The sequence below is a fragment of the Triturus cristatus genome, chromosome 7 (assembly GCF_964204655.1).
Source record: "Triturus cristatus chromosome 7, aTriCri1.1, whole genome shotgun sequence".
Classification (NCBI taxonomy): Eukaryota; Metazoa; Chordata; class Amphibia; order Caudata; family Salamandridae; genus Triturus; species Triturus cristatus.
In genome coordinates, this window is record NC_140590.1 from 786,180,254 (window position 1) to 786,195,839 (window position 15,586).

General features: G+C 41.4%; 1 protein-coding gene across 1 annotated transcript in view; it reads left to right on the forward strand.

The window, feature by feature from the left end:
* SOX30 (SRY-box transcription factor 30) overlaps positions 1-7,971 on the forward strand; it is a 445,939-nt gene extending 437,968 nt beyond the window's left edge. Inside the window, exon 5 of the mRNA XM_085614974.1 lies at positions 6,950-7,971. Within this exon, the coding sequence (XP_085471100.1) occupies positions 6,950-7,325 (376 nt within the window). The 3' untranslated portion in view covers positions 7,326-7,971. The remainder of the gene's footprint in view (positions 1-6,949) is intronic.
* Positions 7,972-15,586: the final 7,615 nt, after the last annotated feature.

Sequence of the window (15,586 nt, forward strand, 5' to 3'; positions counted from 1 at the left end):
GGCATTAAAAAACGTTAGAAATTCACAAAAAAAACAGGTTACAGGGATGTTATAGTTAGGGTCAGATTTTACACAAACAAAACCATAGAAATTCAGCAGTATAAATGATCCCAAGTAACTATAACTTGTGTCCTAAGGTAACTATATCTCGCACCCTTGCCATTCACTGCTAATCACCTCACATATTACATTGCTCATGGCATCTTTTATGCCATCATTGATAATATTACTGCAATATTTACAGTTATATTTGTAATACCTTATGGGTCTAGCTCTTAAGAAGGGTTCCACCACTTTCAAGCCATCTGCATGCCTTACACTTGTATATAAGTTGATACATAAATGTCCTCATGTACATATCGGTTTCCCAACTCACATCAAAGATCTTTCTGAGAAGATCAGAAGTATGCCTTATGTAGTATGATAATCTCGCAACAAAAGGTCTCAGAAAATAATCAATGTATCTAGAAACATTTTCAAACACGTTCCCTTTTACAGCAATAATAGAATTCCCAGGTGGGTTCCCGGCATCTTTATGTATCTCCGGTATAAGGCAGAAGACGGGGAATCTACAGTGTTTATTCCTTAAAAATCTATGTTCTTCACAATTTATTAAGATCATGGAAAAAGTCTTTCTCGACCTGTAACTGTACTTCGTTATTAATTTTCTTACAAAACTCTACATCACTAAGCTGTCTGTCTGCTCCTTTCATGTACATCTCTTTGGGCCGCAAGATGACATTGCCCCCTTTATCTGAGAATCTTATGACAATATTGGTGTTCTTTCTTAATGTAATAACTTGTTTGTACTCAGTAACTCTCTTTCCTCAATATAACCTCTTGTTGTTACTCTTATACTGCATGCCACTTAATTCTTTATCATCATGTCGAAGATGTCTATATTATCATGTGCTGTTTTAGATATACTCCTTGACTTAGTTTTAAACATGGCACCTTTATGAGAGCCATTAATTCAAAAGCCAACATTTCACTCACATTCATGTAATGTTCTGCATTTTCATGCTCCAATTCCAGCATTTATATCATTAAATCCACATCTGAGACCAACAAATTGCTCTCAATCATTTCAATCAGTTGAGTCAAGTCAAGGTTTCATATGTTTGTTTTTATCAATATATATCTTCATGAATTTTAATGTTCTTATAAACTTCTACAGATCAATGTGTGTGTGTGTGTGTGTGTTAAAGCATGATTCTGGACAATAAGACAGACCCATTGCTAGTATTTGTGTTTCTGCAGTCAATAGCATTTCTTGTGTTAAGTTTATAAATGTCCTTTCTTCTGCAATGATTTTTTGCTGTTCCTAGTTATTCTCACATTCTGTCCTTCTTGTTTTTCTCCACCCTTGATTGCTCCCTCCTCCTTTTTGTTTTTGTTTTGTTTGTCCCTTCCTTGATAGACTACTTTGGGGTGCTGTCTTTAATCCCATTTACAAATGGATTTCCCACATCCAGTGTTATTTTATATGAACATGTTTATGATATAGTGCTCTTGATCCATGCACACAGTGGGAGATTATTCAAATGTTTATGACTTCAATAAAGATTCCTATTATGCAGAGATGAGACTAAAGGTAAGTAGCCTTTCCTTCCGTCTGAGGGGGATATAGAGAAAAAATACTGTTTATCAAGTTAAGAGACTAACCAGTTTGTACGGATATAATCAGTGTTTCACAAGTCACACCTAAGTAATCACTTCAAAATGGACATGTGTAAGTAATGTGAAGTGAGCATGCACAGGCAAAATCCCAAAACAGTGTTAATATAAAATGTTAACATCTTATTCAGTCTAACCCAGGCGTAAGTTGTATCACGTCCTCTTCATAAATTGAAAAAGAAAGAGCCCTGGTGCCCGAAGCTCTGCTCAGAAACCCTTAACCAGTGCAATTAAGCATCGGCATTCCAAATACCAAGGCTGGAGGCCTTAAATCCATCTCATGCCTCTTTAATCCATTTACAGACACTTCCTGCCACTTTAGCTCACTGAAGGCTCCTTCTTTCTCACTTTGTGACAGTTTTGCTGTCTTTCTCTTCATTCGGCGTTTCGATCTGTGTGCTTTTCTTTCTCTTGCGGTCAGTAGATATCTGGTGCGGACAAAACTGCTGGTCCTCAGAAATAGGAGCCAGTGTTCCCCACTGGCTCAAATTAAGCACTGGTTGAAACAGAAAAAATAGCAACTTCTTCGTACGAGACATGTCCATATGAAAATGCATTGTCAATAACTGTAAAAGAGTAGGGCCCAGTTGTACGAAGCCATTTAGCATTTGGCGATTCGGCCCGTTAAGAAATGCTAAATGGCCCTTTCAGATGTACAAAGGTCCACAACCGGCAATTTGCGATTTCTACCCTTTAGAAATTGTAAATTGTGACCGCAATTTAGGATTTGCAAATAGGGATTACCGATTTGCAATTCCTAAAGCACATGTACGTAGGATTTCCTAATTGCATATCTGGCATTTAGCCAGTGCTATTACTATCACCTTGAAGTCGATGGTAACATGTGCAAAATTAAAAAGTGCATTTAAAAATACATGTTTTCATGTGACATGAAGCGCACATATGCTCCTAGGGCATATGTGCACTTACATGTGCACTAGGAAATTGGGGGTGCTTCCAGGGGGGGCTAAAACCCAGAGGCACCATTGGCTTTGCATTTCCTAAATTGCAAATTAGGAAATGCAAACCATTTCCTATTTTGCCCATAGACTGGAATGCAATGGCATTTACTATTTGTGATTGCAAATTTAGTATTTCTTAAATAGCGATTTCTATGGAGTCGCTATATAAAAATGCAAATGTGGAGCTTTGTACATCAGGGCCTAGGTACCAAAACCCATTGAGTTCTTCAGCTTATTCCTTGGGAACCTGGCTTGACCATGAAATATAAGAAACCACGACGTATCATATGAACTGATTTGTACACTAATAAGCTAATCCTGTTAATATGATGCTGTCAGGAACATGAAAAATACGGCTTTGGTGTACCAGCAGGTTGACTTGTGCACTATGAGATCAAACTATTAATGTATTTTTTTATAGCCGGCCTTACTATCAAAGAATTTTACAATGCATCAGGCAGCCTATAATTTTTATGTAACCTTGAGACAGACTAAATGCTGTTTCCCTTTTTTAAGGGTGCTATAACAGAATGGAAAGCCCTCTCTTTGTATGACAAATGGTGTATGAATATGATTAGTCGTGTCAGTATATATTGTGTCTTATCTTTTTATTTTATATATATATTAGACAGTATTGTTTCTTTTAAATTGTAGATATACTGGTTTTTACTATGTTTTTAATTTTAGATTTTATCAATGATATTAGAAATCTTGATAAATGTATTTTACTATGTATGCTTTTAATCAAATAAAGCTGATTTTGACTTTGACTATTAATGTGATGTTTATCGTGTGCATGCAGCCTATAGAAAAGGCAGCATAATGTAGGTCACGGAAACAGAACAAAATATAGCCCTTTTACAGCTGCTTGTTACAGACGTGTTAAAATACTCCTTATGCATGTCTTAGATTCGTGAAAGCCACAGTTCCAAGAGGACAAGTCTGCAATTATAAAGCTAGTGTTGAGACAGAAACGTCCTCTGCATGGTAAAGGACGTGTACCCCTACCTTGAGTGCCCAGCTATTCTGTTGTCTGGATCCCTAATGCTTATATCTGTTGTCATAGGCAAACGCAGGTCATGGATTTTGTTCTTGTTTGGACCGGGAGGGACCCCAGAGCACTACCCTCGTAGTGGTGGAAGGCTGCTGCCTTCAATAGGAGTTAGGCAGCACGATCAAGGTGGTTGCAGCATACCGTGTAGTGATCAGTAGAAGTGAACAAGTCCTTTTACCCTGTGTCACTGAAGTGAGGCCTACAGGCTCACTCACCCTTTTAAAGCTCTGGTGCTCCATACATAACTCACCCTTGCCCTACTTCAGTTAGATGTAAAGTGCTGCGCAGCACAGGAGTGGTAGATCTGCGCTGAATGTATGTGTACTTGGAAAGGGTACAGTACAAGGATAGAGCAGTACTGTGCAGTACCTGCATGGTGAGTGCACGTACTGAGTTCACGTATAGCTATGAGAAATACATTCCACGAGAGATGTAGTGCTGTGCAGTGCATGAACAGTAGAAGCTTGTCCTGGGTGTGTGTGTGCTTGCGAAAAGTACAATTCATGAAAGGTTAAGTGTTGGGCAATGTGTGCATGATGAATGTGTGTACTGGCAGTGTCTGTGTTTGCAAGTATCACACCATGGCACAACACAGAAAGGTTACAGTTCTCAACAGTGCACAGAATGAATGCGTGTGGTGAACATATGTGTCTGTGAGGACACAAAGCATGAAGGTAATTGCACTGAAAGTGTATGTGCTGTGTCCATACACTTAGGGCAAGTGTGCCTGCAATGGTACATTGCATGGAGAACCCTGGGTTCCATTTGGGAAGCCCAGGCCTGCAGTGAAGACATGAGGAGTAAAGGAATACCCACAGACAGATTTGTGTATTGATACATTCTTGTGAACTGGGTGGGACACACTGGAGAAGGGAGAGAGAAAGAGAGACTCCCTCTGTACACTTCGAAAGGTGCTCTTTGATTCAGTGATATATCACAGGGAAAGGGCCTGGACGCATCTCAGGAACAAGATGGGGCTGATAACGGAATCATAAAGAGTAGGGCTGGGAGCCTGGGACTAACCTTTTGACGCACACATCACTGTGACTGACATCCAGGTGTGAACTTTAGTCACTCCCATGGCCTGTGTTGTGGGACTATAAGAATTGGAGCCAGACAGCCTTTCAAGAGTAAGAAGAAAGAAAAAAGTGTACACTTTAAAGGAAACAGAACCCCAGCAACAAATTTAAAAAACCCAATACCCTAAATCACATTTGGTGTCTGGAAATAAACTATTATAAGGCAGGTTGAGACCCCAACATTTTTCATCTGCCAAGTATCCGGACAGGCTGTGAGAGGAGAGAAAACTCTTCAAGACTTCTGTCTGTGACCAGGACTGGGGGCCAGGGCTTGCTTGTCTCTCTGCTAGGTGAGGGATGGGCCAGTGTGGAAATAAGTGATTGTTGCCAACAAAGCGCCAAGACTTTTGTGGACCTTATTGGTGACTCGGTATGCCAGGAGGGGTTGCTATGTCATAAGTGCCTGCACAGGAAAGGTCGATGCCTTACCAGCGATTACCACACCAAACCTGTATACCAGGAAGGGCTACCAGTACCTAGTATTACTAAGTGCCTGAAAAAACTGAAGTTGGGACCTGCAGGTCTGAATTAAGCACTGAGACGTGCCCCCTCACCTGCCCTGCCCTGTGGACTCCAGAGGACGTCTAAAGGACTTTCCTCTGTCGCTGGAACTCAGTTGGGAGCACGAAGATCAACCTGCTAACCTTTGTTGGAAAAGGCTGAAGTTACTGCACCAACAGAAGCCTGAAGCACCTCCGATCCCTGTTGTGACTGGCCGCACTGCTCAGAAGAGATCCCGAGCCTGCCGGGTGCTGCTGCCTTCCCACTTACAGACTGACTCAACCAAGCAGGACTTAAGCATTGCAGGTCCTGCGGTCGGGACACACTCTGAACACTTCCATGCTGCTTGAGTGGGTAAGACCTGATACAGGCCTATCGAGCCCGGGGGACTCACTGCTAAAGGTACGGTGGCACCATAGACACAAATGATTATTTCTCAAGAGTCAGAGCATACTCTTGAAAAAGGCCTACTAGTGAGCATTCCCTGGATGTGGCCACCATTGAATGGGAAATAACCCCGACTACATTGGAAGGAAGAGGGTGGGACAGGGATTTGCCAGTTGAACATTAGAGCCCTGACCTCCTGGGGATTGTGTTATTGCTTACGAATGTCATAGTACTTCTTTGAATGCATAGTTAGAAATAAAATACTTTTTAATATAAAAACAATTATTTGACTGGACATTGATTTACTGACCTTTGAGGTTTGAATTGTGTTCACTAACCTGTATCTACCTTTCCCCCCCCCCCCCCCCGCCCCCCAGAAAGCCTTTGACTGCTCGTCCACAGCTACAATTGGGAGTAGAGTGTAAGAGGAGTAATTGGCCCTGTTCCTCAGGATCCATAGAAGGTCGGGCCCCGGGATATCAGTAGTAAAAGGCCTCAACCACCACTGTTGAGCCCAGTTGCCATTGCGTGCCCCATGGTCCTCTGAAAAGTGTTCTGACAGCTAGATACTATTGAAGTAGAGTACCAGAGGTGAACCCATATGGGTAAAGCACCCTCTTGTGCAGAACAGTTACGTAAGAGCAGTGTCAAAATAGTTGTCACTAACAAAGTATCGTGCATGAATTCTGACAAAAAATATCTTACTATGCCCTTCTTCAATGTTGGGAAATGGAGTCACACGTGATAATTGTAAATAATTTTAAATATATAGCTGCGTAGAAATGTTTAAGGGATGTGAGAATCCCGGAGTAAACTCATGTAGGAGGAGGTATATAGAACAGAGCTATATCTTTAAGATGTATGCGTGCGAACATCTTGATTGTTGATATGTATTCTTTTGTGAGACCACCTGCAAAGTTAGCTTACATGCCAATATTTGTAATTGGAAAAGAGGAAGGTTGTCAACAATAAATTGGGGGATTTAATTTCCTGCATTGACTTGCATTGAAATGGGGGTAATTTCAGGTGGAAGAAAGATATAATAAAGCCTGAGGGTCCTACCCAAATCTGGTGTGTTGGCATGTATGCAAGTGTTCTCCTCTAGTGTCACACTGTGCCACGTTAAGCTAGCAGTCTCAACCTTAGAGAAGGCTCTGTTTGAATAATACAACTTTGCTTGTCCTCGACATGTATTATAATTGAATTTATAACGATTGGGCTTTATAAAAAAAATTCCAAAATGATAATTGTGCTAATGTATTTTGCCTTCATTTATCTCTTGTCCTCAGCACCTGTCCTTACAGCCGGCCACCTTTTGGCTATGGAGATTTTGCAAACCCAGTGCCAGAATGTCTGGGCTTCTATGAAGATCGCTACCAGAAACATGAAGCCATGTTTTCAGCCTTGAACCGTGATTATTCTTTCCGAGAGTATGGTGATGAGCGGCCTCAAAGCGAGGACTCTCGGAGCTGTGAGAGTCTGGAAGGAATGTCCTACTACAACAGCCACAGTGGGGAGGACTACCTTAACTCTATGCCCCAGCTAGACATTGTGGCTCTGGAGAATGTCTTCTCAGCCCCCACCTCTGCACCATCTCGCATCCAGCAGGTCAATGTGACTGACAGCGAGGAAGAGGAGGAAGGCAAAGTTCTCAGGGACTTATAGGTCTCCTATAGAGATACATAAACTCACATTTCTGAGAACGTAGATAAAATAAACCTGGATGTAATTTCTATTTCAGTCAGTTTTGTTTCACAGAATTCAGAAGTGCCTGGAATCAAAGATCCAAAGATTATTTCAGGAATTATTGTAGTGCAGAGTTCACGGAAGCATCACTTTGTAGACTCATTTTTTTGAGTTTAGTGAAGTATCTTGTTCAGTTTCTGATCCCCCTCTGGGCCTCTGATCAAAGCTTATAGCCCCGAGTTTCCCGATTCGGACCTCTATTTATTTACAGAGAAACCTGGGATCACATGCAGTGAATCACAACTGCTCATTACGTATTTATATATTTATTTTTTTACTATTTATAACAGTGCAATGTATTTATTTATGGTTTTATTTGTATGGGTGTGTATATGACATTAACTCTGCTGGGGGCGGGGGGGGGATCAGCCTCTCTGCTGAGCTTTCACTGATTTTTTTTTTTTTTAATTGCTAGAATGTAGGTAAGGCAATTCATTTGGGATCATTGAATCCTGCATTTGTTCCCTTTTTCCTTTGCTTTGGTGGAATAGTTCCAGCCTCAGTGTTTCATTGTAATAAAGTTCATCAAATATGATATTTTTCCATTTAGATTATTGTGTTGCCAATTTTTACCTTCCTATCGGCGATGTAACCAGGCAGTTTGCTTTGTTTTGACAAGATTTCTTTTCACTTTATGCCTAAGAAATTGGGGAAAAGTAAGCCCTAATGTACTTAAAGCCACCTTTGAGGCAAACATATTAGGAACAATTTAACAGATGTACTATTTAGAAGAAGAACTATCACAGTTTACATAGAGTCAGACTAGTTAGCCTTCTGTGATTAGAGCGATCTCTTGGTTTCCACACATCTTGGGGCTCAAACATTAGACAACAAAACTAACCAAGAGGCTACACCAGTCTTTGATGGTCAGGCATTGGAAAACAGAAGTATGCCACAGGCTGCTCAGTTATTAATGGCTCAAGTGTTGCACATCTTAATTATTTCACAGGTTACATAAATCTAACATGCTGAAAACGCACAGTAGAGGTGTCCCCCGAGTTACGTGAAATGATACAGAGTAACACCATATGCTCCAAACCTCTCAAATATTACACTGTCTATAAAAACCCAAAGCAGAGTAGATTGTGACGTGAAATGTAATAAATGTAAAGAATGTATTCTTTCTCCTCCAAATTAAAGGTTTCTGCTGAACAAATATCAGACTACTAGGAGTAAAACAGAGTAATTGCTGCAGTCCAACCTTGTTGCAGTCCAACTTTGTGTAAGCCACATTTGAGAATATTCAAACATCTGTATTTTGGATATGTTAGCAGGTGTAATAGTTGGAATAAGGCATGCATCTACGGGGAAACAATTATGAAATGAACTGAATGTGTTGGTGGTATAATGGCGAAGATCCAAGGGAGCCCTATGTATTGTGTTTGGAAGACTTTTGCTAGTCAGTACAAAAAAAGTGTGAAAAACTAGCATAATATTAAGCTGGTGTAACTGTGGTCTGGAAATGTGAATCAGAGTGAAAAGGCAGTAAAACACTGTTGATCGGTTGGATGAGACTGTGTAGTGTAGAGTTGGTGGTAATCGAAAATCCTCTGATTTATGAAGAAAATGATAAATACTACTTTGGAGGCTTCTCTGGTAGAATTATTTCCTTTGTGGTATCCTTATTGAGAAAGTCAGTCCACAGTGGATTTCTCTGCTGGTAGAGAATGTGCCATCAGAAAATGTATCTGACTCTTCACACATTGAAATATGTTGTCTTAATTCCCACAGACAAGTCTTCCACTTGCACCTGGGGGATTACTTCCTGTGGTCCATGGTGCAGGGTCACAGTTTTTGAGGTGCAGCAAAGGCCAAGTCAGCCCAGGTCTTCTCGTTTTGCTCTGTGGTAGTGTCTAGATCCGACATACTGAAAGACATAAGTTCATGTTGGCTTGTCCAGGGCATGCAGGGAGCTTGAGAGACCCTTGGGCACTCTAGGGATACTCACACAGAGGTCTGCTCTCTTCTGGGCCAATCGTCTCTCCAAATTCGACTGCAGTTCTTTTTCTCCTCAGGCAGACAGTTTCTGCAGGACCAGGCACTTTTTCCTCCCCTATAAGGAGGCAGACTGGTACCCAGGTCTCATATTGTGCCACAACACTCCATTATGATGTGCACACGTTAAGTTATTTCTTGTTATACTTGAGTTGATGTCCTCCCTTTCCTCTGAGGCTGGCTGTCAGCAATACCAATATAACAAGAAATCCTTGGGTCTAGAAAAACAACGCAAAGAAAGGAATATGACACTGACAATATCCCACAGATCCCTTTTAAGGATGAAATCCCTCACCCACCAAAGGTGGCATGCTTCATAATTTGGGATTCTCCTCTCAGAGGAAACCTAGTTCTTCTGAGGGCTACAACCCCCACTCTGAGTGGAAGGAGTGCAGGGATGTTTTGAGATCTACTCTACATGGATTCACTAAATACACTAAATGAGAGACAAAGTGTGTATTAATGTGAATGAAGTGATATTAAAACTAGTTAGAGAGAATACTACACAGCCTTTATTCATATATTCTCTGCTAGGATTAAAAACAGTGCGCCTGCCGTATAGATTTAAACCGCATGTGTCAGACGAAATAATGTGGTCAACATGTTTCAGCCATAACAACACCTGATGTGTCAAGGCTTTCGTCAGGACCCTATAGATGCTGCTGCAAAGAGATGTGTTTACCAAAAGAAAAAATGAAAATCAGATACGGAACCAAAGGCACTTCCGGTTCCTCTTCTCAGAAAGGAGACTGTACCTAATGAGAAAAGATACAGACACATATGTAATAGTCAGTGGCTTACAACAAAACATAATAACAATGTAAGAGGGATCAACAGGGTTCCTCTACTTACATCATACACCCTATGTATGTATGGACAAAAAGATAAACAACAATTTCTTACCCGTAACAACTGGGTAGAAGGCTTCACCTCAACCTGGCAACAGTCAGGATAGGGGGCACCTCTCTGTAGAGAAGTGAGTAGCAAGCGTCAAACAGCACTATTCGAGCGTGAGTTTTCACACAACATTTATAAGAAAGAGCAACCATGAGTCTGAAAAAATGAGAGCTCCATATAAAAAAATCCAGAGTTCATTAAAACTAACTATTACAATCTGTGTTAACAAATCTCTCATCACAAAAGCTGTGACAGTTGTGTGATGGTATAAGTACAGTCACTTAGCAAACCTAAATCTATATGTTTAGATGTTTATAAAGACACGCTTTTTTTTTTTTAGAAAGTCTTAATTAATGAAGAGCCTTTAGGTCAAATCAAAACCTTTGGCTAGAATGGTCTCTTTAGGTGTTCAACATAATACATGCTACTCCCATATCTCACACTCACCAATGGAAATGGCCAGTCCGGAGTGCAGACATAAGGAGCAATATCACCCAAAATGCCAAAGCAAAAAGGAACAGAGAAGAACTACGGGTTCTAATCTCAAGCGTCTAGTATCCCAACACTCACCTATCCGTCGGTACCCCAAGTGGTACAGAGCCTGCGACCGGAGGTGAGAGACGCTAGGGGAATCTCGCTTTAAATACGGGTTCCGAGAAGTGTAACTCAGAACCGGTGTGTATTACCAATTACATTTCAGACTCAACAGCGCATGCGTGTGACGGTGTCACACTAATCTAGCGTGCATGGGTGAAACGCCCAGTGCCTGTCAGGATATGTAGTAGCAGATTGATATTTGCCGTAATGTAGCAGAAATCATGTATCTATTTAGTCACAGCTTAACCTAATGCCATCAAGAACTTCCGTATAAAACCCATCACATAAAAGTGAAAGGACGGGCTGAGGACATTACTTATTTTTTTGCGCTGCACCCTCACCCACACTTTGTCTCTCATTTAGTGGCTTTAGTAAATTCCGTGTAGAGTAGATCTCAAAACATCCCTGTGCTCCTCTCACTCAGAGTGGGGGTTGTAGCCCTCAGAGGAACTAGGTCTCCTCTGAGATGAGAATCCCAAATGATGAAGCATGCCACCTTTGGTGGGTGAGCGATTTCGTCCTTAAAAGGGATCATCCCACAGTTCGATCTGTGTGATATTGTCAGTGTCTTATGCGTGTTGTTTTTCTAGACCCAAGGATTTCTTGTTATATTGACAAACTGAATTGGGGATGCAATCCTGTGCAGGTCTTAAAAATATTCCCTAGGACCCTCCTCCTCGAATTTTTTTTGTTTAGTGTCCACAATACCAGCCATGGATGACAGTAGCTCAAACGTTTTAGAATAATTACCCAATTTTTTAGAACAACAAACTTTCACAACCCACAACCCACCTAGCTTTGATGGACATGAGGCAGGGAGATTTTATAAAGTAATAACAGCAATTATTTGTAAACATCACAATCTTTACCTCGCCATTAGTTATCGGACTGTGGTCATGATATTGATCTTCTTATAAAAGTGGCTGATGGTGAACTGCACTGGAATCTGGAGCTGGAACACTTTTCAGAGTGTGGTGCTGGCCTGTGGTATCCATTCACTAAAATCATATAACAAAGTTGTATGTGTAGTTAGGAACATTTCATTTAATATTTGTATACAAGACCAATTTAAACTGCACAAACCTTATAAATTCGAATGTTATACTTAGAACTTAAAGTTACAATTTACGCTCCACCCAAAACTATACTAGATTTTGTGACCTTCGTACAGAGTGTTGTCAACTCACTAGGCAGACTAAATTAACTAAAACTCTGCCCTCTACCAGGCACACTATTCTTTTAAATGATGTAATTTGAGATGTCATTAGTGTTGTTACGAGTGCTATGATTTAACATGCTGTATGTGATGTAATATGAAAGGGTATAAACAGTGACTGAGTTATAGTTAATTTAGTCTGGCTAGCGAGTGGACAACACTGTATGGAGGTGCACAAGTTACAGTAAGTTTTTGGCGGTCGTAAATTGTAACTTTAAGTCATAACTATAACTTTAGAATTTATAGGGTTTGTGAAGTTTATTATTTTTTAACTAACATATGGATTCTGATGGATACATCTGCCTGTGAATTCCTCGCCTTTTGAATTACCCCATACGCAGCATTTCACAGAAACTTTTCTCCTTAGCTCTCCCACATCGATGAGGATGTCACAATGGAGCGGCTCTGCATGCGACTCCGCGTGACATCGGAGCCATAAGAAGACCTCGTCGTGTGCTGATGTCAGTCCGCTTTTTTCTGCGCCGTCGATGCGTAACGGTTTTTTCCAGGGCTCTCCATTTCTGGGAGTTTCTTTGTTGCACCCTATGTGTAATTGTAGCAGTGATCATGGCTACCCAGGAGAAGTCCTGTTTTAAGCCATGCAGGGAATGTGGGGGTCATATGTCGATTAATGACCCCCATGAGGATTGTTAATGGTGCCTTTCGTCGTACCACGACATGGAGAGGTGTTCGACATGCAGGCGCATGAACCCAAAGGCCTTAAAAGAGGGAGGTCAAGGTGGAAAAGCAGAAAAGGGGCCGAAGGAGGTTGAGATCCAGGTCCAAGTCGCCGAATTCGCATACCTCGAAGATGTTGAGGAAGCATAAAAAGAAGCGGTGCCATGGATCTAGACGTCGGTCATCGAAGGATGAAATACCAAATTCGGGGTCTCAGGTACTCCGACGTCACCGCAACGGATGAAATCTCTCCTTCCCCTTCTCCTCAGGTGAGTACGGCTGTCTCTGGCTCCAAGAGTCTGACCGATGCCCAGAGAAACGACACCTTCGCCTCCGACCTCTCCACTCCTGGCTCCAGGGTCTCCGGTGCCGCAACCAGAGCCAATTAGACTGCCTCCTCGAGTGGTCTTGGAACGGGCTGTATCAGATCCAGGATATCCAGCTTTTCCGGCTCCAAGTCGCATTTCCTAAATGCGATGTTTGGCATGTTTGCCAGAACGGCTAACCCTGCTAGAGTACCGGTTGGCCTCACGGGACCGCTTACCTCCTCCCTTGGAGGTTTTCCACCCCACTTATCTCGGGCACCTTTCATGCCCTTGATGCCACTGGCTTCAGTGAGTTGGCCTCTCCCGATGTTGTGGTTCTCAACGCCGGTGCAATACGTGGAGGGAAGAGTGCTGTTGGACTGTTCTTCTCCGGGTCCGTCTAGCTCCAGTCCGGCACCGAATCCGCCTCATCCGGCGTCTTCTATTATTCCTGTGGAGCAATGTTCCCTCTAATTTTTTCCCCCTGTGTGCAGCAGTGTAGGGTCTCTGTGCGCTGAAGCCATGGCTATGTGAGCCAGGAACCAGACTGCGCGTGTGTGCAGCGCCAAATATCACTCCAAACTTTAGCTTAAAAAACTGAAAAGATGGTGCATTTCCACACATACAGCGCCACTTTAAGGGGCTTAAGGCAGATTTGCAATTTGGATACACACGCCATGACATGAATTGGTTACACAGGCAAGTACACTTCAGGTTTAGAAAAGCATAAGATTCCAACGGTAGAAACAAGCCAGTAACCCACTGCCATTAACAGTGAGCAGGGATTGAACTCTTATATTGAATGGCAAACTCTAGCCACTCTGTAAATTATGGAGTTTCCTCTGTTTTGTATTTCCGATATACATCAATACTTCTGTGCTCAGGCTCTTTTGTTAGATAACGAATGAGTGTAGCTGTATTAGGAGTCATTAGTTTGAACCCTGACTACTATGCGGTTTATGGTGTGGCAACAAGTCAATTACTAGGCCAGGATAGAGTTCGCCAGTCTATATACAAATATGACCATGGCTGATATTCTCACTACTCAGGATTGAGTTTAATAATTAGTTCCATCGTGTTAATAGTCTCTAACGAGATATGTTCCTAATTGTATCATCTAGTACATTGTTTTGTGAAATTTGGGACACTTCGTGGGTCCGAGGACATGGTTGTGCCTGACTAGTAGGCTTTATTTATTGATGGCCGATGTTATTCACTTCGGATTAGACTGATCTCTATGACGTTTTCTGAGTCTAGGTCATATCGCATACGAGTAGGATTTCTCCATAGAATGGCACCTTATTTGATATCCGGGTGCCCAAATCCTCGCTACAATTACTCTTAACCTTAAAATGGTGATGTTTAACATTTCGTGCGAAAGGTATAGTATGTGACTGTTATTAATTTTGTATACACTTGTGTTGTTCATTAAATTCAAAATAGACAAGTTTATGATGCTAGTCGAGGAAATATTGAATTTACCTTGCTATATCGGAGTAGATGACTCCGTTCAAAGATGGCCGCCACATTTAACATTGAGCCAAGGCGGTTTGCGATGGTGATTATGCTTAAATGATTCCCACACGTGGGGGTCGTGGCTTCTCGGATTTGTTGGGCGAGCGGTACGAAGAGAGCTGACTTGGTGGAGACGAAGTAAGCGCCTTTCTTGGGAGGGCTCTACAACCTCCATAGAAGAGTAGGTGATGATCTTTGTTTGACCCGGTTTATTTTATTTCAGAGTACATAAGCGCAGACGAAGGTTGTCGCTGTATGTAAGTACTGCCAGATAGCATGTTTACTGATTTTCTTTCTGAAATAGGTCCTGTGAAGAGACTTAGGACTTCCATTCTGTTTTTGATTCTGTTGTAGATTGAGCACTCTCATAGAGAATTGGATTACGTGAGCCTATGGCTTCACATGAAAGTTTAAGTAAGTGTATCTGTTTTTGATAGAGGGAGACGTAGTTATTTGACATCTTTTTGGTAGACATTAATTGTGGTTGAAACTATACACTTCATTGTTTACTTCACGGCACATGTTTGGTGTTACTTGGTTGGTGTTTTGGGTCACTAGGTGTACTGACACGTTTATTATATTTTTATTGGGTGGTCTCAATGGGAGACATCTGTTTTCCTTCAGTGTAGTGACAATAATAATTGATAAGCTCAGATGATTTAAAACGTTAGTAATTTATGTATATTTCTATGATAGATACGAAGTGCAACTTGAGTCCTGATGATGGTCTCAGAAATTGAAGGTTAAGAGACCGAAACGTCGACGCTGTGACACTTCTTCAACAAAAATAATTTTCATGTGTTGTGTTGCATACATTACAAATGTGTAAATTGGTTTAATGTCATATGACCAACTGTGTTAGGTGCATATCTGTGTAAAAGTGTCAATGACTACTGCCTAAATTGTGAAACAAGACAGTGGTTTTGGTTGCCAATGGTGAAATTGAATGAAGTTTCTATACTTGATTAATGAAAAGT